The sequence below is a fragment of the Gymnoscopelus braueri genome (genome assembly GCF_963280865.1).
Source record: "Gymnoscopelus braueri genome assembly, chromosome: 24".
Lineage (NCBI taxonomy): Eukaryota > Metazoa > Chordata > Actinopteri > Myctophiformes > Myctophidae > Gymnoscopelus > Gymnoscopelus braueri.
In genome coordinates this window covers 38,549,235-38,577,209 of record NC_137626.1, presented here as the reverse complement: position 1 = coordinate 38,577,209, position 27,975 = coordinate 38,549,235, and the positions used below count along the sequence as shown (strand labels likewise).

At 40.4% G+C, this 27,975-nt stretch overlaps 1 protein-coding gene across 1 annotated transcript; it reads right to left on the bottom strand.

The window, feature by feature from the left end:
• Window positions 1-1,864: 1,864 nt before the first annotated feature.
• LOC308080383 (uncharacterized protein) lies at window positions 1,865-16,257 on the bottom strand. The gene is made up of 7 exons (XM_080422221.1): window positions 16,100-16,257; window positions 13,674-13,757; window positions 12,255-12,350; window positions 11,805-11,891; window positions 9,467-9,601; window positions 5,514-5,675; window positions 1,865-3,847 (listed from the first exon to the last, which is right to left on the bottom strand). The coding sequence occupies exons 3-7, from the start codon at window positions 12,319-12,321 to the stop codon at window positions 3,237-3,239; spliced, it is 1,062 nt and encodes a 353-aa protein (XP_080278347.1). The 5' UTR covers window positions 12,322-12,350; window positions 13,674-13,757; window positions 16,100-16,257; the 3' UTR covers window positions 1,865-3,236.
• Between the last annotated feature and the right edge of the window lie 11,718 nt (window positions 16,258-27,975).

Below are 27,975 nucleotides of genomic sequence, written 5' to 3'. Positions count from 1 at the left end.
GGGAAAATAGTGACTTCAGTATGCTAAAAACTCTGATTTTAAAAGCAAGACAGACCTCTAGTGGACAAAAGAAGCAAACATGAGAAAATAGTGAAAGGCAGCAAGTTGCCCTTATCTTGGTCAATGTACTTCCAATTGCCAAGAATAACTTTGGTTACAGTAGCAAATATTGCAATCCATTTTAGTATATAGTATATATATTAATAGTTATGTTAAAATGGTGATGACAGGGATGTCTCCCCAGCCACTCTGCAGTTGTTCCAGGTCCCCGATGTTTCTACCTCCTCCAGAGACAACCAGAAGCTTCCCTTCTCTACCTCTTTAGCTGCTCTTTGGTTGTCTTTCATAGACTCACGTCTTTTGATGGTGCCATGACATTATTCCAACCCCGACTGGCCCCATTATAACTATCCCTATACCCATTGGTGTAAAGTAACTAAATACATTTACTCAAGTACTGTACTTAAGTACAATTTTGTGGTACTTTTACTTTACTGGAGTATTTCCAATTGTCTATACTTTTACTTCTACTCCACTACACCTCAGAGGCAAATATTGTACTTTTACTCCACTACAATTAATTGAAAACTTTAGTTACTAATTACTTTGCAGATATACATTATAAAACATACATTAACCACTTTAGCCCTATTTTATACCTAGGCTATTTGAAAATAGACGATCTACAAGCTCACAACGCGTCACATTGCCACGCGTTGTGAGCTTGTAGATCTGCTATTTTCAAACATTATAGTACTTTTACTTTTGGTACTTTAAGTACATTTTGATACCAATACTTTTGTACTTTTACTCAAGTAAATTTAGAATTTCAGACTTTTACTTGTAACAGAGTACTTCTACATTGCAGTATTGATACTTTTACTTAAGTAAAACATTTGAGTACTTTTTCCACCACTGCCTATACCTAACCTCACACTAACCTAACAGACGGAATAATGGGATGTCTCACTTCTACCAGATAGATTACTGACCTCCTTACTTTCACCCACCAGCTTGGAGCATTTAGATCACTTCCTCTCATTTAGTTAGTATAATGACTTACAATCAGACCCAGAGCTAGGATACTAGTCAATTCAACACCTGGACCCAATTACCATGACTGCTTTCTCTCCTCTGTAACCTTTGGGGTAAAAGTAGAAAAGCTAAACAAATCAAAGTAAGCTTTCTTGTAAATCAGAGGGTGGAGAATTTCATTAAACATTTTTTTAAATGAACCCAAATAGGGTTAAAATAGAAGCAAAAGCTTGTGGTGAGGCAGACTGTATAGGGGGGAAAAAGTACTGAGGCACTCAGTCTTAAGGGGAAAAAATATATATTTATTTGAGCAAGGCAACAGAGGATGACTTCAACAGGGTCCTGAATAAGACCCGAGTGTCGAAACGTGTAGGTCATCCTCTGTTGCAGTGCTCAAAGAAATATACGGACTGCCTCAGTACCTTTTTCCCTACAGTCTGCCTCACCACAAGCAGAACCTCAATTTTCGTTTTGCTTCCATGCATACCTACCTAGTACCTACCTGTTCACTGAAGAGCACCGGTTTGCAAACGCCACTGTGACTGAACCCAGGCAGCACTTCCTTCTTCTGTTTTTAACAAATAGGGTCATTTGTTTGTCACATTCTGGGGTGACAATAGTAATGCACAAGCTTGTGTAGCATTGTGAGCTTGTACATTAGCTATTTTTGGTGTAGCTGAAGAGAAGAAGAAAAAGGAGGGGGCCTGGTATAGAGCCCTAGGGGACTCAAGTCAACTACGTATAGCCAATAGAGATTAAAAAAGGGAAAAGGTTTACTTCAGTCTTTGAATTTCATGTTACAGTTTAATCAGAACCAATGTCCCTTATGTTTTCACTTACAAGTAAATCAACATGGCATATAACAATACAAGAATAAAATAGAACACAGTATTAACGATACAAGCTGAAAAAGGAAAAATAAGTCTGATTTGGTGTATTTTAGACCCAGAGACTAAACAGCAAGTCAAACTATATTTTGTAACACATTTTAGTAGCCCAAGACAAGTCAAACTATATATTGTAACACATTTTATACACACAGAATAAATCTTAAGCAACTGCATATTAAACCAGATATTTCATATAACTTTTACAATTTAAATGTTTGACAACCACCGAATACTAATCATCTCTAGCAGGCAATGGAAGGCACTTCACCCTGCATTTCTCAAATTGGCATCATGGTGGCACTATACCAGCCCACTTTACAGTTTGGCCTATTAACTCCTGAATCATAGTTTTTTTTTCCTCCTTGGATTACTTGGATCATGACACAAACCCCCATACACAAGGCCACGGCCATTTCCACTAACCTAGATTTTCCGATATTTAGGATTTCTTTCTTCTTTTCTATTTTTTTTACATCAAACCTTTTGGTATTACTGCTCCAAAACTCAAACAAATCACTACATATTATCCGTTAATCTCCCAAAAAGAAAACACTGGAACGATCAGTGTATTATTTTTTCTTCTTCTTTTGTGCATGCATCATGGTGGCACTACACCAGCCCACTTTACATTTTGACCTATAACTCGTGAACTATATACAATCACTCCTTGGATCATGACACAACTCCCCATTTCCGCCAAACTAGATTTTCTACCATTTTGCATTTCTTCAAAACAGTTTGCTACTACTCCTCCAGACAGTATGGAGGCATTCAATAAACATGCATCATGTACATTTTTCATATTACATTCGATTTGTCTATATTATTCTGGGAAGGGTTTGTACGATGGGCCTATTTTATAAAAGAAATACTAAAATAATAATTAACTCATCATCCGATGACCCCAATTTCAATCAGATATGGATGGAGGGGCGTCTAAACAAGGCAGAGCCTAAAGTGATTTCACTTAAGACGCTCTCCACAGATCGACATCGCAGATATCCGACAATCAACTTTCGAGACTCCCACCAGAGTGAGCTTCCTTCAGCCAGAGTAACTAAAATCTAGATGTGAAATTAAATTAAGCTAGTTAAAAAAGAAAAGAAAAACTGGGGCTTAGCAAAACATTTAGTTGACCAACTAAAATCATGAAGAAAATGTTAGTCATATGCCGATTTTAGTTGGATGTTAAATCCATCTTCTTTTTTTTTGCTGTGCCAGAATATTTTAACATGATGTTTTGTTAACTACTCACTTTCTGACGTTGACAACACTAACAACCTTGGTTCACATTTGCAAGGCACCTCCTGTTTATTTGCACCAATGATATTTTAAAGTTTGAATCCACTGAAAACTCTTTAGACATTTTGGGCATTTGTAGGGTTTCTCTCCACCGTGACATTTCTGGTAGCTATCAAGATGGCCTCTATGGCTGAACCTTTTCTGCTGGTAAGGGTAGTAGGGATGGGAATTCTCTGCCGTGTGAACTCTCTGGTGACTTTTGAGATGACTGTTCATGTTGAACCTCTTCTCACAGTGGTTACAATGGAAGGGTTTTTCTCCTGTATGAATGAACATGTGACTGCTGAGATGACTGCTCTGGCTGAACATTTTCCCACACTGGTCACAGCGGTAGGGTTTCTCTCCAGTGTGAGTTCGCAGGTGAACTGTGAGATCACCGCTTCTGCTGAACGTTTTCCCACACACGATACAGTGGTAGGGTTTCTCTCCTGTATGGAGTCTCTTGTGAACAGTGAGGGTACCAGATGTCCTGAAAGTACTCTCACACTCGTTACACTGGAAGGGTTTCTCCCCTGTATGTATTCTCTGGTGTAATAGGAGTCTTGTGTTTGTTAAGAAGTCTTTCCCACACGGCTCACAGTAGGTTGGCTTCTTCTCTGGTGTTTTGGCAGGAGAAACATCTTGGGTGGAGAAAGGGGGAGATAAAGAAATGGATCATTAAAAACATTGAATTACATTGAATTAACAGGCATCTCAAACTGCTTAATTTATCAAACTGAGAGTCTGTTATGCACAAAAAATAATTATCGAGAAAGAATTGCTTGTTTTTTGGCTCGCTCGGCGTGAGACGGAGCGAGCGGGATGCTTTGACGTCACCATGGTACTAAACGAGCGAGCCCTCCTGAAACGTGAGCTTAGCTTAGGCACTAAAATAAATGGCTTAACGGTCCGGTGGTAGCTCCGTCAGGCCCCCGGCCTTGAGTTAAACCCACAACCCAGCCACCGGGGGGGGCGTCCTCCAAAGTATTAGGCATGGGACGGTTAGCGGTTTAAACAATATAATCTGTTTTGGACGAATTCGCTAAAAAATTATACAACTCATAAATATTAGTGCTATCAAACAATTACCATTTTAATTACAATGTGTGATTTTGTGCAGTTAATCACTATGACTCAAACTTGAATAATGAACTGAAATGCAGTGAATTGTGTTATAGTCATATTAATGGAAAATAAGCAGCATCCAAATATATTATCATTTATTACTTTTCAGGTATCCAATTAAATATAAAACCAAATCTATTTAAGTCATACTACTTTGTAGTATGACAAAGTAGGGTATTTAGTCACGAACAAGTTTCCGTCCCGACAGCGACAATATGAAAACTTCAGGTGGGTTTCATTTTAGCTTTTGAACAAAAGGCTTGGCTCTGAAACCATTACGTAGCTGATTCAAAAACGAATCTGGCTCCTCATGCGTTGAAGGAAGCTTGAGCTCAGTTTGGGGCTCTCCCCAGGCTGGCAGAGGGAGAGTAGCGCCCAGGATTACAGCTTAGGCTCAACACATCACCTAGGCCCAAAATATTAATTTCCTATTAATGCAGGGACCAATTTTGATTTGTGGAGCTGCTCAACACAGCATCAGTCTCTATTAAGGCTAGAAGCTTCTAATGTCGGAATAAATGTCCACATCCTGCTTTCAGGCTGTTGGAATACTAGCCAGTGTTTTATTCAACATGTATATTTTCAACTTGGGTAGATTAAATTGGGTTCCCTAATTAACGGTCCATATCATTTAAAATCCCTCTCAAATATGTCAAACTAAAATGCAGATTACTTAACTAGTCCTGAAATGACTATATACAGCAAAATGTATAACATTGATTGAAGTGTTATGGGAACAATCACATTTTGGCATAGAACAATTGGCATAGAAGACATGAGTTATAGGATGTAGGATAGCTCACTTGGGATTCTCTAACACAAAGTGAGATGGTCAAAAGGGTATTTCACAAAGCCGGATTACGATGTTAACATAATTGTGAAAAATATGTATCTTGGTGATACTGACATGAATATGTAAAACAAAAAATGAAAAACTTTAATATCCAAATGACTCAGATGTAAAACTAAATATGAAAAACTTTAATATCATGTTTACAAATATGATTGTCATATAATGTTAGCTATACTCATTTTGATACAGCTAACTATGTCCGGGAGGACATAGAGTCTTCGTCCTACTCCTCCCACCCAACACTCCCTCTACTGAAACATTTATAAAGTGATAGCCCTACAACAAAAAAGAATAAAATCACAGACAGAGGTAGACAGACAGACACTTACCACGGTCCTCTTCAGGGTCCATCTTCACCTTCAGACTGGACTCCACAGACTCCACCACAGACTCCGCCACAGAGTCCTCCACAGACTCCGCCACAGAGTCCTCCACAGAGTCCTCCACAGAGTCCGCCACAGAGTCCACCACAGCTTCAACCACAGCCTCATCTGGAATAGAAAAATATCACGGGTTGGGTTGTAAAACCAATGGTTGAATGTAAAACAGAGGGAACAAATCAAATCAAGTTTATTTGTATAGCACATTTAACGCATTAAGACCTGAGGCTGATTCTACAAATGCCTTCTAAATCAGCAGTTCTCACAGTTTCAAGATTTTTAAAAAATGTTCAAAAATAGGAGATATACAAGCTCTTAGCGCAGCACAAAGTGACGCGCTGTGAGCTTGTAGATCTGCAACAGGAACAGTCAATAACAAGAACAGTCAATAACAAGAACAATCAATAATAAAACAACATACAGTCAGTTGTAAAACCTAAAGCATCATCATCAGACAACGTATCAAACAGAGACCATAGATCAGAGTCCTGCACGGGTCCAATTTTGACAACCCGCGCCACCCCGCCCGTCAATAATCAGATCCGTAGACCGACCCGTCACCCGTGATTATATCAAAATACAAACCAGACCCGCCCGTCAAATAATGGACCTGTTGTCCGCCCGTTTACCCGTGATTATATGCAGTAAAATGTAAATAGCCTACAGACAGTCACTCAATTTAAAAGTGTGTTGAAATGCTTTTAACACAAGATGCCTTCAACAATAACGCTAATCTGCACGTCAAGTGAAGAACGGAGGAGCGAGCTTTCCATATATAGCCACGCGCGAGAACCTGCATACACGCAGTACGCATGTGTCGTTGTTTACATTGTCAGATGGTTTTAATTTGAAGGTTTAACAGGATGCTGTGTTTAGTTACACAAGTGACAGAAAAAGTGCCCTCTGATTTTCACAATAAAATGTTACCCGCCCGCGTTTAGTTCAGTACCGCCGTACCTGTGAACTTATAAAAGTATATTTTTCTCCCGTTTTCACCCGTCAAACGCGAGTACCTGGCCCGTTGCAGGACTCTGCCATAGATAGAGCTAATGCAACACATCAGGGGGATTCACATGCTTGTGAGTAGAACAGAGTCAGCAGATCTAATGGAGAAGGGAATACTGTTTCAGCTTAAAGGCTGCAACAGCAAAAGGTGCGGCCACCTCTGAACTTCTGTCTAGGTCTCGGGACGGCTAGCATCCCCAAGTCAGCTGACTTGAGGGGTCTGGTGGTGGGGTGAAAGGTTAAAAGGTCAGCGATGTAACAGTGGGCCAGCCCATTTAAGAGCTTCATTAACAAATAGGAGAGTTTTAAAATGTATTCTAAACCGCCCGGGAGGCCAGGATGAGGGTAATATGGTCCCTCTTCAACATTTTGGACCAATTGGATACGGTAGAGGGACTGATGAAAATTGTTGATAATCATTGCATAACATAACCATACACACAAAACTGTAATTTTATACCTGCTGCAATTGGGTGTGATTTTACAACAGTTTTTTCATTTATTTAATCATGGCACTTTAAACATTCATATGAAACTGGGATTTTATACACCTGCTGCTATTTTTTGGAGGCTTTTTATTGATAGTCAGTGAGAGAGTGACCAGAGAGTCCCCAGCATTAGAGCCATAGAGTTATAATAATATTATAACTATATTATATTATTATATAGATATTTTATCTAGGGAACGGACGGACCCGCCCCCACCTATTCATTTCAATGAAAGTTGCTCACCACACATGAATTGTCAGACTTTACTCATCTGCGGAGAGAAAAGCCTGGTCAAGACCTAATGCAGAGTGTCTTTAGGGGCGGGACTTACGCTGTACGTATTTCCCCCGGAAACTAAATTTTTCGACCAATCAAAACACTTGTCATTCACGGAGAATGTAAACAGATTTGTAAAGCGTCAACGTCATTTCTTTGGGCGGTATTTCCGCCAAATTCCGATTTAGAACATACATGGGCAACTGGCAGGCCGGGGGGCCACATGCGGCCCCCACCGTCACTTAATGCGGCCCGCAGGTTAATATCGGAATACTGATATATTATTAATTTCAGCTGTTCCCATTGCAAATATGCAAACATGACCCGCTTTAATTACTTCAGTCTATATTAGTAGCTTAATGACTAGTATTACAATTCTATTGTCTTTTTTATGTCCAATGTATTTGTATTCAAGTTCATAAAGTTAACATAAGTATAACTAAATGCATTTGAAACTAAATAGAAATGCTACTTTTCAGGATTCCAATTGGAAAATAGCAAAAAAAAATGTCTGCCTGACAGTATATGCAATGTGGCCCTCTGGAGTGAGTGTGGAAATATAGTGGCCCTCTCCATCCTCAAAGTTGCCCACCCCTGGTTTAGACACTCAACCGGCTAGGTCTTAACCAGCGTGTCGAATGAAGCACCCGGAAGTACCCCTACTTCCTTGATTGGCTCCAACTTTGGAGCCAATAGAGCAGAGCGCAGTAGTGTTTCAAACGATAGAAGCATGTGCAGTAGCGTTCTAAATGCGAAAGTCTTGTAATACCAGATTCTATGGCTTCAATAATCCTCTGCGGTCCTGGGGGCTTGATTAGAACCTATGTCAAGGGTTCTCAAACTTTTCAGGACGCGACCCCCCCAAAATAATTATATTTGAACTGGGGACCCCCCACCCTGACTTGCACTTGAAATTGTAGGCATTACATTTAGTTCGACTTGGTTCCGCAAATAAATTGTGAAAATAGCCAATCTACAAGCTCACAATGTGGTGTGTCGCATCGCGATGAAGTATTATTTTAATTGCCTGCCAGAGTTTATTCATAATGTACTCACCCCAGTGCCAGCGATTTGTTTTTTTTATTTATTTATTTTGTAATTTTTCATTCAAATAAATTGTCTGAAAGCGGTTTTAAACACATACGACAAATCTGCCAGCAGAGAGCAGCAAATAGACACCTTGATCACCTCGCTGACTCGCTCGCCCCCCCAAACAGAGTCAAACAGTCAAATACGTCATACCGGATGTGACGTTTTCGCAGATTGCCGATCGGACTAAAGTACGATGTGATACACGACGACGAAGAAAATTGGAGCTCTCGGTTCATTTTTTATACCGTGTGAAAAAACTAGCTTTTCCCTATTCTGGCCGAAAATGACCGGGGGGAAAAAATTAGAACCGGAAACGGAATCTGCGTCATGAAACCGGATCCCGGTGTGGGTGAAGTAAGTGGAACTCGAAACCTATGATGAAAAATAAACAGAATAGTGCGATCACAGATTAAACCACAATTAATCACTAGATCGCATTAATGCGATCTTGGCGGACAAGCGCGCTATTTATTAGATCGCATTAATGCGCGATTGGCGGCTTATGTGTTAAATAAATAAATATGGACAGACAAAGTTTCTGCCCAAAAGTAAATATTTCTGCCTTCTGTAGTGTCATTAATCTATTGCCATATTCAATCAGAGCAATTAACTCTCACAGGTAAAACCAGTGCAAGTCCAAGGCCAGCCTGGTGACAGGTAGTGGTCAAGCCTTGTTCAACAGTCTAATGGTAGCCGGGTAGAAGCTGTTCATAAACCTGGTGGTCTTGCCCTTGTTACTACAGTAGGCCTCCTTGCCTGGCCGCGGTCATAAAAGATGTGTTTGTGATACATTTTTGGTTATAAAGTTAAAGCCCTTCATTATTCTTTATTCTGATAATAATCATGACTGTAGAATGTTTGTCAGTAGCAGGGGTCTCCCCAGTTTTATCCAATGAGAGAACCCCACCAAACTCTGCTTCAATTTTAGTATTCCAGTTTCAATTTTGTCTGCTTATCATCATTATTATTATTATTATTACTATTTTATTATTTCCCCCCCGTCATTTGTTTTCCCCCATTGTCCCCAGTAACACACTCACCCAACACAAAGTCCTGTAAATGCTGTGGTGTCCGTCTCTTTCTCTTCCCCCGTCCTGGCCGCTCTGGACCAACGGTCCTGCCTGATGAGGCTGGAAAACGCATCTTCACCTGCAGGCTGGACTCCACATACCGGTCTGGAATGAAGGAATATAATAAGACTTTAATAATACAGACATTGATTTGACATCGGTTGTAGATGAAAGTTGAATGTAAAATATAAGACTCCCGATTGGCGAGGTGCTGAGCGTTTATTTGGCGCTCGTGCGTTCACAATGTGGCATTTCCATGTGCTTGCTGAGAGCTGACAACTCAGGTGTTTGGAAGCACTTTTAGAGCGCCATAGCATTTTCAGCCGGGATTTTCTTTTCTCATTTAAAAAGCAACACTAGCCTAACATTAACGTTTATTTATGTAGTGTACGTATTGTTTATTGATTCTCTATATGGCATAATTCAGGATAATTGAAGTAATAAAAACAAAAGAGTGGTGTTGGCCACAGCAATAAATACATTTTATTTGTATTGCACTTTATATTTGAACAAACCTCAAAGTGCTACAGTCCAGAATACAAACATTTGCATAAAACAATCTAAAAAAGGAGGGCCTTAGAAAAAACAATTTAAAAACAAGCAAGGGGCTAAGAAAACCTAGGGGTTAAAACCTAAAAAGCTAACCAAATGCTTTATTTAAAAAGGAAAGTCTTTAGTCCTCTCTTAAAAGCATCGACAGACTGTGGAACCCTTAGCGGGTCCGGGAGTGAGTTCCACTGTAGAGGGGCAGCTGAGCAGAAGGCTCGGTCGCCCATGGTGCGGAACTTGGTGGGGGGAACTTGGAGGCGGTTAGTGTTTCCAGAGCGGAGGCTGCGTGTGGAGGTCTGTGGCTCGAGCAGTTCCTTGAGGTAAGGGGGGGCATTACCGTGGATGCATTGGTGGGTTAACATGGCGATATATTGCGCTGTTGGGCCACCATACTGTACTGCAGGTGCAATTCCCTCACTGTGACAGCCCTAGGGCTGGGCTAGTCTTTTGTCGCCAGATGAATCAGAGATCTCCACCTACAACTAAGTCTGGTGGCATTTAAATTCAATATAGGGGCTTGAACTGGATGGAAACAATTTAGAGAAAAGTAACACTATTGCAGTACCAATGCAAAGACTTCCCATCCCGTTGACAGGTCCCGCCCGAGCCCATAGGAGTATGTATAGTGACAAGCATCACCCTCCCCGCCTAGGTTCCCTACCCCGAACACGGGCCAATTGTGTTCTTATAGATGCTCGACAAAGCCTGGATGCACCGGGATGCATTCGAACCCCCAGACTCTGTGGTGGGCAGGTGCTTTTTAAAAAAAACTAAAAAACACACCGTTTCTGTGAAAAATAGCAGCATTAACAGTGCCATGCTTATTTATGGAATTTTGGTTCTGAGTGCCACAACCAAAATTAATTGTAAAAAAAAAGGGCTTAGGAGCCGAGATACAGCCTTTTTCAGTAAAACGTTAAACAAGAAGTGAATGGAGCAGCAAATCTTCAAATCATCTTATCTTGGGTTCTGAGCATGTTTTTCAAAAAAATAAATAATAATAAATAAAAAATAAAAAAGATTTTTTTTTTTCATGACGTCTTTGACGTCTTGTGGCACACGGGGTGTCAGGCCTCATGACGTCTTTGACGTCTTGTGGCACTGAATGAGTTAATGGTGCAAATCCTGCACCGCTCCAGCCGGAACAAAAGGCTCTCAGCAAAACTCCCCTGAATGAATAACGTAAAAATAAAAATAAAAGGGGACCGGAACAGTTTTACACCAGTTGTGTGCGCACCAACCTAAAATGCTACCTAAACCTAAACTACGCAACGACAGTTTAGAGCAGTAGATTTCATGCTCGTTTGTGCCAAGGACCCCCGAATTGATATACATTTGGCCGCTACTTATCTGAAAATGTTTTGTGCCAGGGACCCCCAGAGAGAAGATTTGTGTTCAAAAATTCTAAATGTCAAACTTTTTCAAACACTTAAACACTTAAAAAATGGCAGATGTACAAGCTTGCAGCACAGCACAAAGTGTCACACTGTGAGCTAGTATTATCTGCTATTGTGAATGAATCCCTGTTATGTTATGCTACTTTTCCTTTTGTTCTGCATTTGCATGAAATTATTGCTTTTGAAAGTGGCAAAAATATACTTAATGCACAATAAACAATAAATATTAGTTTTGGGAGTTATATTTTTTATAACCATAGAACCATGATATTATCAGGATATTTTGTCCGTAACACTTCTATAGTTAGAAGTTGATAAGATGAGAGAACATAGATACGACAGAAAGAGCACATGAAACTTACTGAGGTCCTGGTAGTTCTCAGTTTCTGGTTTAACAGAATCAGTCCTGAACGGTGCTGAAGAACCCAGGCTGGACCCCACATACTGGTCTGGAATAGAGTTGTGGATGAAGGAATGTAAAACAGAGGAACAGAGGAAAAACTTGAATCAAGGTTTGATTGGTTCTCGCCACAGACCCAATGCGCTCCCCAAGTCTCACCCCTGACCTCCGGTCTTCCAGGGGGCAAGACAAAAAGCACAATAAACAATGCAACACCATATATACTGTAGTAGGTCTTGTACATTCTGCTTGGAGCAAAGCACATTTGATATTTATTTCACCAGATATGACCTCATTATCATGATATTCTGGCCATGATACTGCTATAGTGAGAAGTAGATGAATAACAGATCAAGAACAAAAACTAAAAAAAGGAAGGAAAGTGAGCGAGAACCGAGAATATAAAACTTACCGATGTCCAGATGATCTTCAGGTTCCGGTTTAATATGAACAGTCCTGTCTGACTCTGGAGAATTCATCTCCTGCAGGCTGGAGTTCACAGACTGGTCTGGAATGAAGGAATAGAACAAGGACTTTGATGCGACGGGTTGTATGTAGATGAAGGTTGAATGTAAAACAGGGAACAGAGAAGTGTTTTTTCAAAAACTGCATAGAGCCCGTAAATACAAGCTAAAGTTTCAAGGGATCAGAGTGTAAAAATATTAAATGGCGTGCCAGTGCAAACCTCTAATTTGGTGTAGTATTCCTTTAAACTGGACTGACCTCACTGTGTCACCAGGGCTGTCCAGATTATAACATTTTACTTGACGATTAATTGTCATATAATAATTGCGATTAACAATTTAATTGTGTGGCTTTTAGGCCAAAAAGTTGCACGAGGCAGATATGACAAAAACTACAAAGAAATGACTGACAATGACCAACACCAATAATCAAAATTAAAAAAATGTAATATGGCCAAAATGTGCCATATTTAATATTTATTTAAAAAATGTGTTACATAATTGTGGAAATAGCCTACAAGCTCACAACGCGTCGCATGGTGACGCATTGTGAGCTTGTAGATCTGCTATTACCACTAGTTTGGAAAATGTTTCAAAATGCATGAACCTTTCTCAACATGGAAACAATTATGACTATTATGCAAAATAATTGCGATTATCTCAAATAATTGTAATTAGGCAATTATGTAATAATTGTGGCAGGCCTAGGTGTCACGTGATTTGGCTTTAAGTAAAGACATTTTGCCTTGCCGTTTCTGTGACGTCTCTTAATCACCATGTTGGCCTGAAGCGTGACAACAGACCCTCATTTTGTAGATTACCTCAAAGTAAAAGTAACCCTTTAATATAGTATAAAAAGGAAGTAAAAAGCAGCCGCCTGGACGGTTGTTTGGCCAGCAATGTGACGCTACTGGTATAGTGACACCTTGAAAATGATGGGGGGGAAATTTGTTTTGTTCTAACTGGACGGGAGTATCGGAAAAACAGTGTTCCTCACTATGTCTCCCCCCACTAAACAGTTCACATTTCTGCCTTGCTGTAGTAAGCTATGGATGATGTCCGTGTATATGATAGACAGGGCACATTGGGGTAAACTATAGCAATTATAGGACATTGGAGGACATCAGGCTTAATATAGCCAACCAATCAAAGTCTGTATTCTACACTAAAGCATTTGATCAATGGTTGGTTATTAATGTCAGTTTCAATATATTTTCGGTTAACTGCCCAGCCCTGGGACGGTGCCCAGCCAAAGAGATCCAAACAGTGCACACATGGAAATGCAATTGGGACAGTTATTAACCCTTTTCACAACCATAAAATGGTGCAGTGGAAAAGGGTCTAAAGAAAGAGAGCAGGAATCTTACCAATGTCCAGGTCGGCTTCAGGTTCCGGTTTAGCTGGTGCTGGAGAACTCCTCTCCACCTGCAGGCTCGACTCCACAGACTGGTCTGGAATGAAGGAATAGAATAAGAACTTTCATGTGACATTAACGACACTTTGTAAACTTGACCTCTGGCCTTGTACTTGGTCTGCTCTTTTCCCCCCTCAATACCAAATCTCTTCGGGGAAAATAGCCAAGCTACAAGCTTGCAGATCTTCTCTTTTTGCCAGAATAGGGATTCTGTAGGATCCTTGTAGTAACTCTGAGGACTCCATAGGGTTCCAGACCGGACCCCCTGTTGAAGACCCAAGTTGTAGATGAAGATTTAATATAAAACAGAGTACAACTAGATGTGTTTTATTTGTTGCGCAATGCGACGCGTTGTGAACGATACGACGCGTTGTGAGCTTGTAGATTGGCTATTTAAACATTGCAGTAGGCCTACATACTTTTGGTACTATTTAAGTATATTTTCATGCCACTACTTTTGTAGTCTTTATACTCAAGTAACAGTTTTTATGTTTTGGTATTGCTACTTTTACTTTAGTAAAATATCTGAGTACTTCTTCCACCCCTGCCTATTCCATTGCTGACGTCATAACTTGGCCCCCCAACCGTGACCCCCCCACTTTCCTATTGTAGCTCTCAGAACAATGTTGCCATGTCTCAAAATATATTTTTTTGAGCCCAGGGAGTATTTGTGTTACAAATTTTTCAAAAAGATTCCAAAAGTTTTTGAAAATGGCAGATCTACAAGCTCACAACGAGTCATGACGCATATAGGTTTTAAGAGCTCATGTGGCCCAAGTTGCTTCTTTTGATCTGTTTTCCTAGACCTGGTTGCTTATTTCTGTCACAAAATATGGCAACACTGACTCCAATCTATGACCTCCCCTCCCCCCCGTTGTAGCCCTCAGAGCCACATCCACAGATGGGGGCGAAAATGGTCTATTTCACCTATTTCCTAACGTCGTATCACAAATCTAAAGGTAGTCTAGAATCCATATGTATATCTTTAGTGAATACGGAGCGGTTAAAATTGATATCCGTCGTGAAACAACGTTTGAAGTCGTGTTTTTGTTGACCGCCCGTATCGAGGTTCAACTTAGACGCGGAAGCGCGTTCCCGTTCAGCAACAAATAAGGAAGGCGCGTCCGTTGAAATTCGACCCAAGTCGTCGAAAAATAACGTGATTTAAACGGGTTTTTCGTAGTTTGATTTAAACACCCTGTTGTTACTAAAAGACTAGTGGTGTAAAGCAACTAAGGAGGCAAATCAGAGGCAAATATTATACTTTCACTCCACAACAATTATTTGAAAACTTTTAGTTGCTAGTTACTTTGTAGGTTTTGACTATTATTACAAAACATAGCCGATCTACAAGCTCACAACGCATGCGTCGCGACGCGTGTAGATCGGCTATTTTCAAACCATGTTTATACGTTTGGAAACTTTTGACATTCTGCAAAATGAGTACTCACTCTCAGTACTCAAGTATATTTTAATGCGAATATTTGTGTACTTTTTACTCGAGTACAAAATGTGAGTACTTCTTGCAGTTCCACCACTGGATGGGAATGCTGTGGGACCGAGTCAGTGTTGCCATATTAAGTTGAGAGAAATAAGCAAACTAGGTCTAGGAAAACAAGCCAAAAAAACAACTAGGACACATGAGCACTTTAAACCTATAGGCTATTTGAAAATAGCCAATCTACAAGCTCACAATGCGTTGCATTGTAGATCTGCTATTTACAAAAACTAATGTGGAATATTTGGATTTTGTTTTTTTAAACATTCTTACCAACACAAATGCTCCCCTGGCACAAAACAGTCATGATAATAATTGAGAGACACTGTTTTTAAAATAAAATAAAAATGGAACCAAAGCCTAAAATAAGCAACTATCAATTTTTACAAGCAACTTTACAGAAAAAGAAGCCCACTTCTCTTTGTTTATTATTTTTTGTTAAATTTAAGTTATCCCTATTTAAAACTGCTTTATTTAACTCATTTCTGACAACAGTGTGTAGACATTCACCATTCATTTTTATTTATCTTTTTACTACTACTTTATTTATCTTTTTACTACTATACTAAAAGGTCTGTATGACTTTTTTCTCTTCTTTAATTGTTTTTAATATACAGAGACGATGTGGGGTTGACAAGATTAAAAAAAAGAGGGATATAATTGTTCATGCATATATGCACCTGTACCTTACAAATGTCCTTTGTATCCTTGCATTGAATATTTATTAAATAAATTTAGAAAAAGCCAAAAATCGCTCATAATAAACCGACATGGCAACCCCATAGAAGGGGGGTGGGTGAAGTCTCTAAAAGGGGGATAATCTAAGCCACGGGCTACTTTTTGTTTTAACCCCATAAAGCCCAAACGGGTTGTTCTCTTACCTTAATGGATGTCGCTGTTTAACATCCAGCAGTGAAGTGATGATGTGGCGTTGTTGTGTATAAATACAAGCATCAGTGCAGATCATCCATGTTGTTTTTAACTGTTTTACTATTTTAAAGTGTTCACCACCTCGCGGAGAAAATCTGTTTAGCCGTCCAAGGCAAGCCAGTCAACATGTTTGCAGGACCCTCAGCGCTGTTGCCAGATTTTGCGAGAGAAATAAGCAGCCAGGTCTGTGAAAACAAGCCCAAAAGAAGCAACTATTGGACACTTGTCTTTGCTATTTGAAAATATCAGATGTACAAGCTCACATCGCGTCGCAAGCTTGTAGAGCTGCTATTTTCAATGAAAAATCTTGAAAAAAAGAATGTTTTTGAAACATTTTAAATACACAAATCTTGTACGGGGGTCCCTGGCATAAAACATTTTCAGGTCTGTGGCCAAGTACATTTAAATTTGGGGGGGTCCTTGACATGAAAAAGTTTGAGAAACTCTGGTTTAAACAAAAATTAGGAAAGAAGCCCAAATAAGCAGCTAAACTTTAGAAAGAAGCCCAAAAAACCACAACCCACAACTACCAATGTTGACAAACTTTGTAGAAAAATAAAAAGTCACTTATAATAAGCAGACATGGCAACACTGACCCCTAGTTTCAGAAAATGCTGCCCACAGACTGCCTGTATGAAAAGACTCTCTCTGTCTCTCTGTGTGTGTGTGTCTCTCTCTCTCTCTCTCTCTCTCTCTCTCTCTCTCTCTCTCTCTCTCTCTCTCTCTCTCTCTCTCTCTCTCTCTCTCTCTCTCTCTCTCTCTCTCTCTGTCTCTGTCTCTCTCTCTGTCTCTCTCGCTCGCTCGCACGCGCGCACACACACACACACACACACACACACACACACACACACACACACACACACATACACATTAATTTGTGTATGTTTAGCTTTCCCTCTAGCCTAGACATACTCAATTGGACCTGAGTTGGCTGTGACTTGGGCTGCTTTTTCCTTCTACACCAAATATCTTCGCCAACAATAGCAGATCTACAAGCTCACAACGTTTTGCAGATCTACAAGCTCACAACATTTTGGCAATTGGCTAGTTGTGACTTGTGAGCTTGTAGATAGTGAGCTTTATTTTTATTTTTCTATTGTCCCCCCAGAATATTGATTGGTTAATGCACTTATATGCATCTCATAAAAACGAAACAAGGTATTAAAGCAGTGTACAATTAATTTCAAACAGGACAGCAGATAACAAGACAAACATTCCGCAAATGCTTGTTCAAATAGGTTCTTAATGTTCTTAAAAATGTCCACAGAGGCTGCAGCTCTCAAGACCTGTAGAAGAGCATTCCAAAGTTTGGGAGCTACAGCCTGAAGGGCTTTGTCATATTTTGGTTTTAGTTTAGTATTGGGAATTTCTAAACAGACCCTGTTCAGCAGACCTTACGGCCCTGCTGGGCACATAACGTGGGAGCATAGCCATGAATTCAAGTCTCCATGGGGTGACTAATCGATAGAAAAAAAAGTAATTTTGGGAGTGAACTATCTCTTTAAATACAGTGCAGTTAAATACTCTTCCTTATCAGGCGACAGAACTCATACAGGCTACAGGATAAACAAATACAATTGGAAGTGATTAAACAAAGAAATGAGCAGACAAAATTGGAACTGGAACACTATCTGGTAAATAAATGGTCTTTGTGGCGTTCTCTCTCCTGATTGGTGGAAATGTGTAACCCACCTGAATATGTATTTTCTGTTTGCTAAAGAGCTGGAAAGACGGGAGACCAACCAACGTATGTTACTGAAATGTATTTATAATAAAATGTATTATAATAATATTATTATTATTTAATTATTCCTTCATACAATGTAGCACTTTGAGATTTGTGTCAACTATAAAGTGTGTTACAAATTAAATGTATTATTATTAGTGTTTGTTCCTGTTCATGGCAATGAACTAGTTCTTATGAACAAATCGATCATGAACGACCTATCACTAGTCTGAAGTAGGCCAGTCTGTTTGGTGAAGAGCCACCTTCAGTGAGAGAAGATGGCTCCTTATATGATGATCATATTGGATAGAATTTAATTTAATTTAATTTTATATACGATCTTTTTGGTGTGTAGACATTCTGAGTCTATGTTTTTCTTATTTGATTCTGGCACTTGGCTAATGTGAATGAAATAGACTCCATTTTGACGGTGAAGGTGAACATAACAAAACAGCATCAAATATCAAGTGTTTTACCATTGTGTCACTTGTGAATTCAACGTAGTTTCAAGCTTGATAATGAGAATGATAAAACGGCGCATATTATCAAGTCTGTATAACGTGATGACTCGTTGAAGCAGGGCATGGCATTCGGTTATCCAAGTTTGCGCAAACAATTTAATTTGGTACCCAATTCTGAGCTTTTCCAAAGTGTGTAAAATATCAGTGTTTCACATCAAAGGAATGTCCTGAATTCATTGTCCTCTTTGTGTCAGTAGCTCGGGCATCAGAACTGCTCCTATGTCAACAGCCTTTACTTTGTGGATCAGTGGTTCCCAAACTTTAAAGGGATAGTTCACCCAAACCTACAGTTCCGGTATAGGAGACTCTTTGTGTCTCCTACCCGAACCGCTGCCGGTCATCATATTGACTGGCTTAGGAATGCGACGAAAACAAAGCAATATCCATGAAGTCAAGTCTCCATGGGGTGACTAATCAATAGAAAAAAATGGTGAACTATCCCTTTAAGAGAAATTTGACGTTTGCCCGGGACCCAAACTAGAGAAAATCGCAGATCTACAAGCTAATCGTGCTTCTTAAACTTTTTTATTTATTTATTTATGGAAATTATTTGATTCTTTCATTGTATTTATGAAATACTTTTGAATTTTTTTGGAATTGTTTTTAATTGATGAAAAGGTGTGATTAACTGAGACTCAAAGGAGATAAAGTTACTGACTGAGGAGCAACGTAACATAATCCTATAGGATGTTCTAATATAATTACTATAAGATTCAAATTTTCTATAAGAATCCAGTAGGAGTTTTCCGATGTTCCAATAGAATACCATAGGATTCTGAATACTTGCTATTTCTACTTGCTATAAATAATACATCACATGGATGCACCTGGGATGTATCATCAGTGTTGTATCCTCGGGTCATAGGGTGTTTCGGGTCTCGCAACATACACCCTCGCCCAGGTGACCCAGCCGGGGTTGATCAAGCCCCAACTTACATCCCAGGTAGCTACCCACGGTCAGTCCTATAGGGAAAGACAGGGCCACTCAGTCCGCTTCTCCGGAACTACTCTGCCTGAACACGGGGAGGCTCTGGCACATGGAGGGACTAGGCTCTGTGGGTGGCCTCCTGGCCGGGCTCCTCCTTCGTCTCACCAGGTTTGATTGATTGATTGATGTAGTTTATTTAGAAAGACATGAGAATAGTACATGACAGTACATAACAGTACATGGAAGTACAAATTCACAATACAAGGTCTACTAAACTGGAAACCCTCATTAAGCATTACGCTTGTTTAAGATGAGAACCCCATGCACACAAATCATGATGAAATATAAGAGGCAGGCAGATATACACACTACTATACAGAATGTCATACAATCAGCTTTCAGGTTACTGGTATGACGAGAGAAAAAAAAAAAAAATATATATATATATATATATACAAAAGAGGAAAATGAAGGAGGAGGGGGGGGGGTAGGGAGGGGTAGGTTGATGGTCCATGACCTGAGCGCTGTACGAGATCCGCTTGCATTTATGTCACCTCTATCATAATCTTATTGAATCCTATTGAAACAAGTTATCCCTACTGGAAATGTGGGCAATAGTACTAAAAAGCACTTACTGTTATTTGAGTTTGAGAAGAAACTGTTCTTTAAACCAGTGGTTCTCAAACTTGTTCATGTCAAAAACAAGGATCCCCAAAATAATATGTACTTGGCTGCGATGTTTAAAAAGTATTGATTGATTGATTGAAAATTTTATTAGGCAAAAGAATGTAAAACAACACAGTTACATTTATAATACTTTTGTCTAAAAGGTCTGACCAAAAAAGTCCTTGCGGACTTGTTTCCGTTGGGGTCCTTGACTTAATTTCATAGATATATATAGTAGTAACCAAACAGTTCAAATCAACATAATAAACAGAGAAAATAAAAACCACTATGTACAAAAATGCATCATGAAAAAAAAAATATATATATATATATATATACAAAAAAAGGGGAGGGGGGTCGTCTGTCTACAGGGAAACTGGTACTACCTCCTCTTATGGCCTCCAGAAAGATGAGTTTTTAGGGCTGTTTTGAATGAGCCCAATGAACTGCATTTTTTGAGGGATGGGGTTAGGCTATTCCATACCTTGGTGGCCGTGCTGTAGAAGGAGAATTTGCCCATGTTTGTTTTATGGGTGGGTGGTACCAGATTGTTGTTTACGCTCCCTCTAGTTTCGTGACTGTGGGTGTCACTAACCTTTTGGAGGTATTTTGACAGATAAGCGGGTATAGGGGGCATTTCGGGCAAATCTGCATTTACAATTTTGAAGACCAGTCCCATTTTTAGTTGTTTTACCCTGTCTTAAGTTCCACCTTGAGCCAGCCTAGGCTGGCAAAGTGATTGGGAGAGAGGTGGGTCATGGGCCCCAGTCCCAGAAGTAGTCGAATCAGTTTGTTTTGGGAGGTTTGAAGCTTAGTCTTCAGTGACACTGAGGTGTTTTTTTTCTTCTTTTGGATTGATTGATGTAATATTTCATTATCAGTTTGCAAATACGGTAGTACAGTGGTACGATTATACAATGGTGCTAAAAGGATAACACAAAAAGCCCTGAGGGCATGTTTCCATTTAGGTACTGTGTATTCAATTCAATCAAGACATTTAAAGACATGCAATAATATACAAGACATCATCAACACTAGTAGCAGTAAAAATATATTTACAGAAATACATTGGGGGGTAATTTATTTTGGCAAGCTAGGCTTGTACAGTATGTACAGCAAACAGTAGGGGGCGAGGGCATGAAATCAGTTATTGGTGTTGGTACACAAAATCCTAATAACAATATTATAAATATGTCAGTTTCCTAATTACATGAACCCAAGCATCCTTGTACTGGGGTGAACATTATGCAAAAATAGCAGATCTACAAGGTAGTTGGGACGTTGTGAGCTTGTAGATGGGCTATTTTCAGCAAAAATGGTTAGTGTAGACTAGAGGGGAAAAAGTAGGAGACCTTGCATAGACCCCTTGGGGACTCAGTAAACGACATACACAGGGTTTAAGTGGTGGATATGTTGTTGTGTAGACTGTAGACACTTATTTTCATGTCCTGGTAACTTCTCTCACTCTTTGAAGGTTCCCCAGTGAGAAAACATTGAGGAGGCAATGGGAAGTTTCTCTGCCAAGGAAAGGTGGTTTTTCTGCCACTGCTGACTCCGTGCTCTGCAGTGAACACTTCAAGCCGGAGGACTTTGACAGGACAGGTCCGATTGTCCGGCTTAGAGATGGGACTATACCATCTGTTTTCAGCTTCCCAACTCCTCGTCAAAGAGTAAGTGTATCATTAGGCTATAAGCATTCATAGATGTCCATGATTAATATGTGTATGTATTATGTAAGCATGTGATGGCTAGTCAATATCACACTGCCGAACAGTTTGATTTATTACTTCTTTCTGAACTGTTTTTAAGTCATGTTTCTTAAATTTTAGGCAGTGAAAAGCAAGACCACACAAACCTCAAGGAAAGCTGAAGAGAGCCTGTCAGTGAATGGTCCTCAGCGTTCCCAAGAGACACACTCTCTCTCAAACCATGATGCTGAGAGCCTGTCAGTGAATGGTCCTCAGCGTTCCCAAGAGACACACTCTCTCTCAAACCATGATGCTGTCATCGCCGGGATTGAGACGAGTGATGTAGGTCATCTGACTGATCGTACATTGTATTAGCTAGGCACCAAATTGAGAGTGATGTCATATGAACATCACTTACAACATTTTTGTCCTTCTACCTACTAGGATCACTCCTATGCGTTGAGCCCGTCAGTGAATGGTCCTCAGCGTTCCCAAGAGACACACTCTCTCTCAAACCATGATGCTGAGAGCCTGTCAGTGAATGGTCCTCAGCGTTCTCAAGAGACACTCTCTCTCAAACCATGATGCTGTCATCGCCGGGATTGAGAAGAGTGATGTAGGTCATCTGACTGATCGTACATTGTATTAGCGAGGCACCAAATTGAGAGTGATGTCATATGAACATCACTTACAAAATTTTTGTCCCTCTTCCTACTAGGATCACTCCGTTGCGTTGAGCCCGTCAGTGCATGGTCCTCAGTGTTCCAAGTCAGTGCATGTTCCTCAGCGTTCCAAGTCAGTGCATGGTCCTCAGCGTTCCAAAAAGACTAAAACTCATCCACCTGTGAGTATTTGTTGTGGCTATATCCAAAGCAGCTGTGACCATCAAGGTCACAGTCATATAAAAACCTCTGTCACTGTTTTCAGACTCACTCATATTTGTTCACACAGTCAAACATGCTGTAGTTCACACACTCTTTCAAACCATAATGTTGTGATTGAGACGGTGATGTATGTCATTTGACTGCTCGTACATTGTATTAGCTAGGCGCCAACAACTGTAAATTGACAGTGATGTCATATGAACATCACTCACAACATTTTCGTCCTTCCTACTAGCATCACTCCTATGCGTTGCCTGATCTAGATGGTCTAAAGGCCAAACTTAGAGAAGCCTTGGCTACAGTGACGAGGCTGAAGCGAGAGCTGAGGAACGCCAAGGTAAGAGAACGGAGCGCAAAGAAGAAGGTGACAAATGTCCTGGAGGATCTACGGGAGAAGAACCTCATTAATGAAGAACTGAAAGAGAGGCTTGAGTTCTACTCAGGTAAAATGAAAATGCTACTTTCAACCTTATTTATATCTTATGGTCAGATTTTATTAGACTTGTTAGTTATCATTTCAAGGGGACTTCCTAATTAGTTTGTGCTAACTGAATTTCAGATGTGCCGATGGCCCTCTTGTCAAAGCAGGGCCATGAGTACACAAAGGACCAGAGAGAGTTTGCACTCACTCTCCACATACACGGTCCAAAAGCTTACAACTACCTGAGAAACACTCTACATTTGAAGCTCCCCCATCCACATACATTACAACGGTATTCTTTAATTTCTTAGTGTTGTTTGATTGCAATCCTTGCTTATTAACAATCCTGGTTCAAATGCATTAAGTGACTTTTCTTTTTAATCTCTTTTCTGTATTCATTTCACAAAGGTGGATGACTTCTGTAGATGCAAAACCAGGCCTCAACCTCATGATGTTGGACATGTTGCAAAGACGATGTGAGGAAGACCCGGACAAATATGGACGTGTGACACTCATGTTAGATGCCATGTCCATTAAGAAACATGTACAGTACACGCCACATACCCAGGGCATGTGCGGCTTTGTTAACATGGGGGATGGTCTCAACGAGACAGATGTTGCAACTGAGGCTCTTGTGTTCATGGTAGTCGGCCTACAAGGCCATTGGAAGATTCCAATAGCATACTATCTGACGAAGACCCTGTCACCAGACACACAGAAACAGCTCCTCGTACATGCAATAGAACAACTCCATTCACGTAACATCAGAGTCGTCAGTGTCACGATGGATGGACATGCCTCGAATGTGAGCATGTGCAACAAACTGGGCTGTGACCTCAAGGGAAACCCTCTTCAGCCTCTAAAAACCTTTTTTCCACATCCAGTTAATAGTGGAGAGAGGGTTTTTGTGGTGATGGATGCGTGCCACATGCTGAAACTGTCACGGAACATGTTGCAGGCGTACAGTCCCATCACCAGCTCCACTGGTCAGGTGAACTGGACATACGTTCATCATCTGAACAGTGTGCAAGAAAAAGATGGACTGCATGCTGCCAACAGAGTGACTCACAAGCATGTGTTCTTCGACTCACAGAAGATGAAGGTGTCCCTGGCTGCACAGACCCTGAGTCGCTCAGTTGCAGTTGCTCTCCGCACACTGAGGGATCTCGGCTATTCACAGTTTACATACTGTGAAGCAACATCTGAATTCATTGAGGTAGTACTACATGCAAACATTGTTCTATAATATTGCATTTTTGGGAAGGATACCAACTCCCCTCATATTTACATTATTACCATACTTTACACATTCAACATGTGTATTTAAATATTTTTTAGATCATTGACAGGCTCTTCGATGTCATGAATAGCCGTAATCCCCGTGCCAAGGGATTCAAAGCTCCCCTGGGTACATTGAATTGGTCACAAACTCTGGAGTTTCTATTGAGAGCCAGGAGCTACCTGACCAGTCTGTGTACCAAAGAAGGCATACCCCTTCACCGATCAAAGAGGTGTTTAAAATAGTTTAGCTTCTGTTCACATGGTGAAGTTTAAAAGGGCATGATATAAGTTCACATGATGCTCTGTTTTCTTGTTCCCCATCAGGTTCACTTGGTGATCTGTTCTCTTGTTCCCCATCGAGTTCACCTGGTGCTCTGTTCTCTTGTTCTTCATCGGGTTCACATGGTGCTCTGTTCTTTTGTTCCAATCTATTCACCGTCTGCGGTTTTGTTTCTCTTGGATTTCTGTCCTGTTAAGTGATTTTCAGTTCATACAGGTATGTATGTCATGTTCATATATTCAAGCTTTCCCAGTTCTGTTTTAATAATGTTTCTTGTTGGTTCAGCATCCCACAGTTGATTTATTTATTTCAAAGACTTGTACTATGTACTCTGGAGTAGCACCCAGTAATTTTGCAGTACACTTTATTTACCAGATTTCTATTACTGGCACCATGCATTGTCACAGACCTGTGTTGTGTCACATCTGATGGATATATGTGGACATGTCAATTTCCAACTTTGAGTGAACAAAATTACTTGGTGCTCTCTTGAGGTGTCTTGTTTTGGCGTGATCATATTAATGACTCATTTCATTTTGAAGGTGCCTGTCAGTCATGGGGTTCATTATAAACATCGACACCCTTATGCTCATGGTTCCAGAGCTGCTTCAAGTGCAGAGATATATCTGCACCTACAGATTCAGCCAGGACCACCTGGAGCTTCTCTTTTGTTCGATCAGGGCATCAGGTAGGGCTTTCTCATTTTTTCTTATATTTTGTCTTTTCAACTAAGTATGTCAGAAATGATATCTCAAATTATTACATAAGTAATAACTGTTGTATGCATCTGTGTTTTCTTTCTCCCCCTTTCTTTTTTTTAGGGGGCTGGAATAACAACCCAACTGCAGGCCAGTTCCAAGGTATCTTCCGCCGTCTGATGGTCCGGTGTGGTGTCGACCCTAGCTCTGCAGGGAACGTCACAGCCCAGGATCAGACCCAAACCCTTGCAGCTATGGAGATGTCACTTGAATCTCATCCATCGCCCTTCACCAACATCACAGCTATTCTGTCAGACCACAGCTATCTCCCAACCCGCTTTGGAGGTCTCGTAGACAATGCTCTTGTCTACATCTCAGGGTTTGTGGTCAGGAAGATACTCAGAAAGCTGTCCTGTCCTGTGTGCCATGCGAGCCTGGTTACAAATACAGTACCCACTTCTTTGGAGCAGAACTATCACCTTCTTGCTTTGAAGAATATGGGTGGCCTGATGATTCCCTCTGCAGGTACAGTGAAGGTGATCAGATGTGCTGAGCGTGTCATTCGGCAGTTCCAGTGCCCAGTATCCCAGCTCCATCACATTGTCCGGGCTGAGATTGGGTTGGAAGATGTGTTTCTGCTTGGGGAGCACATTGTCAATACACAGTTTGGTATCGACAACCACCACTTTATGTTATTATCATTAGTTGTTGACTGTTTTTACAAATTGAGGCTGCACCACATCGCCAAACTGCAGACCCTACAATTACAGCGTGGCAACACACGGCAGAAGCTGTGCAAAACAATACTCTTCAAGGGTTTTGAGTTATTTAATTATTAGTTATTTGACTGTACTGTATTTTGGTTTGTTTGAATAGTTTATTAACAATATTGTTAACAGTACAAGTAGTACAGTCAAAAGTTATGCTAAAAGGTTGGCATTAAAAAGCCCCAGGGGCTTGTTTCCATTGTGGTCCATCTGTGCACAACATTTGCTGCCTTCAGTTTGTGTAGTGGATTTGCACTTTTGTTTTTGAATGAGCTGTAGGACCTTCCAGGCTTGATGCTGAACACATCATTCCCGTGCAGCACTGTAACCATTGCTCTGATGTCAGCATCCTTATTTGCTTCAGTGTGCCTTCCCGACTTGGGACTGACTCCACAGTCTTTATCAAATTGATCAATGATTATTTTAATTTCTCCAATGCTCCTGCTCAACTCCTGAGCTATATCAAACTGTAGATTGGCCCCCTGTCTGTCCATGATCTGTTTTGTGTACTGCACATAGTGTTCACAGTTTAAATCTAATGCAATGTTCTTGCCTGCCATACCACTTGTATTGACTGTCCTGTTCCACACCAGCCTGTGTGACACACTGGGACTTTGCATTGCAGCTATATCCAGCTGAAGCTTTAGTGCCTCTAAACTATATTTTATTCTGCCTGCCTGTTTGAAATGCAGCATCTTTAATTTCCAAAGGCGGCACGTCCTTTGGCCATCCCCTTCCTTAATTGAGTCTTGAAAATCTCTCTCAAGTAAGGCTACTTTCAAAAACCCACTGTGGTAATTGAAGACACCGTCAGAGTTGTTATTACCCTGAGATTCACTTGATGTGCTTTTCTGATCTCCATAATAGTTTATTACGGCATTATGTTTGTCCTGTATATGCTCCTTAAGTTTTTTATGGTTTTTGAAAGTTAAGTCTGTGCAATTCGGAAATCAGCACTGTATTGCTTTTTCAGCCTGTGTTGCAACGTGTGTTTCCCAATCAGCATCTGTAGCAGTGGCCCCTATCTCAAATGTCTCATTGAGAATGTAGGCGTGAACTATGTTAAGGAGATGTTTGTCTAACCACTTCTGTTTCTGTTCATCTGAGAACAGCATCCCAAGGATGTTGCTTTAATTTGCACTATAGTCTACAGGGCAGGAATTTTACAGGGGCCGCCTTATGCCCTCAAAAAATAGATATGCCTTGATGCCCTGTCCACACTGCCTCAGTGTGCTTCTTTATGGTTTATAGACATCAGTGTCTTTTTCTTTCATTTTGCTGGTTATACTATGTATTTAACCACTTAAACACTAAATTATCTGACCTGAGTTACAACTGTACATGGAACAATTTTTCCCCATCTACAACAAATCTCTTTGCCAAAAATACAGGCTCTGTGGTTTTGAGCTTTTATATATGCTATTTTTTGGAAAATGTTCCCCCCAGAATAGGCATGCTGGGGTCCAAGTTGTTAAACTGAATCATCCATCCTTAACCCTTACATGTTTTTTAAACAACTTAAAATCATTGTTTTATGTTGTATTTGATGGAATTGCTGTGACCCTGTGAACCATCCTTGGAAACCTCCCCTCTTATATCCGCTCTGAGTTTGTTTTGATCAACAACTCTTTCTTAGATCAAACGCCTGATTCCGCTACGTTGTGCCCCCTCTGAACAGTGGCTGGCAAAAAGAAGCTTATTTTACTTTGGACCATGGGCTTTGAAAGATCGCCAAACTTAAGTTAAACTACGCCACACTGATTTAATTGGGGGGTAAGGAATTGATGTGTGCCTATGTGGTCTATTGAATTGTACAATATGATGTTGTGTACGGGTATGTTTTCCTTTTAAATCTATTTTGATTTAAACTGTTAGGGACTGGTTACTGTAGTCAGTCTGTTGTGTTCTGTCCAGTGCAGTGCATGCATGCATGCATGCATGCATGCATGCATACTTGTAAAAAGACA

What these genes read in the sequence shown, in the direction of transcription:
- LOC308080383 (XM_080422221.1), bottom strand. Translation starts at nt 12,321, where the DNA reads ATGAATTCTCCAGAGTCAGACAGGACTGTTCATATTAAACCGGAACCT. An exon ending in TGAGAACTACCAGGACCTCA is followed by an intron (nt 9,602 to 11,804) that starts GTAAGTTTCATG and finishes CCTTCATTCCAG; the next exon opens with ACCGGTATGTGGAGTCCAGC. An exon ending in TTTACAGGACTTTGTGTTGG is followed by an intron (nt 5,676 to 9,466) that starts GTGAGTGTGTTA and finishes TTTCTATTCCAG; the next exon opens with ATGAGGCTGTGGTTGAAGCT.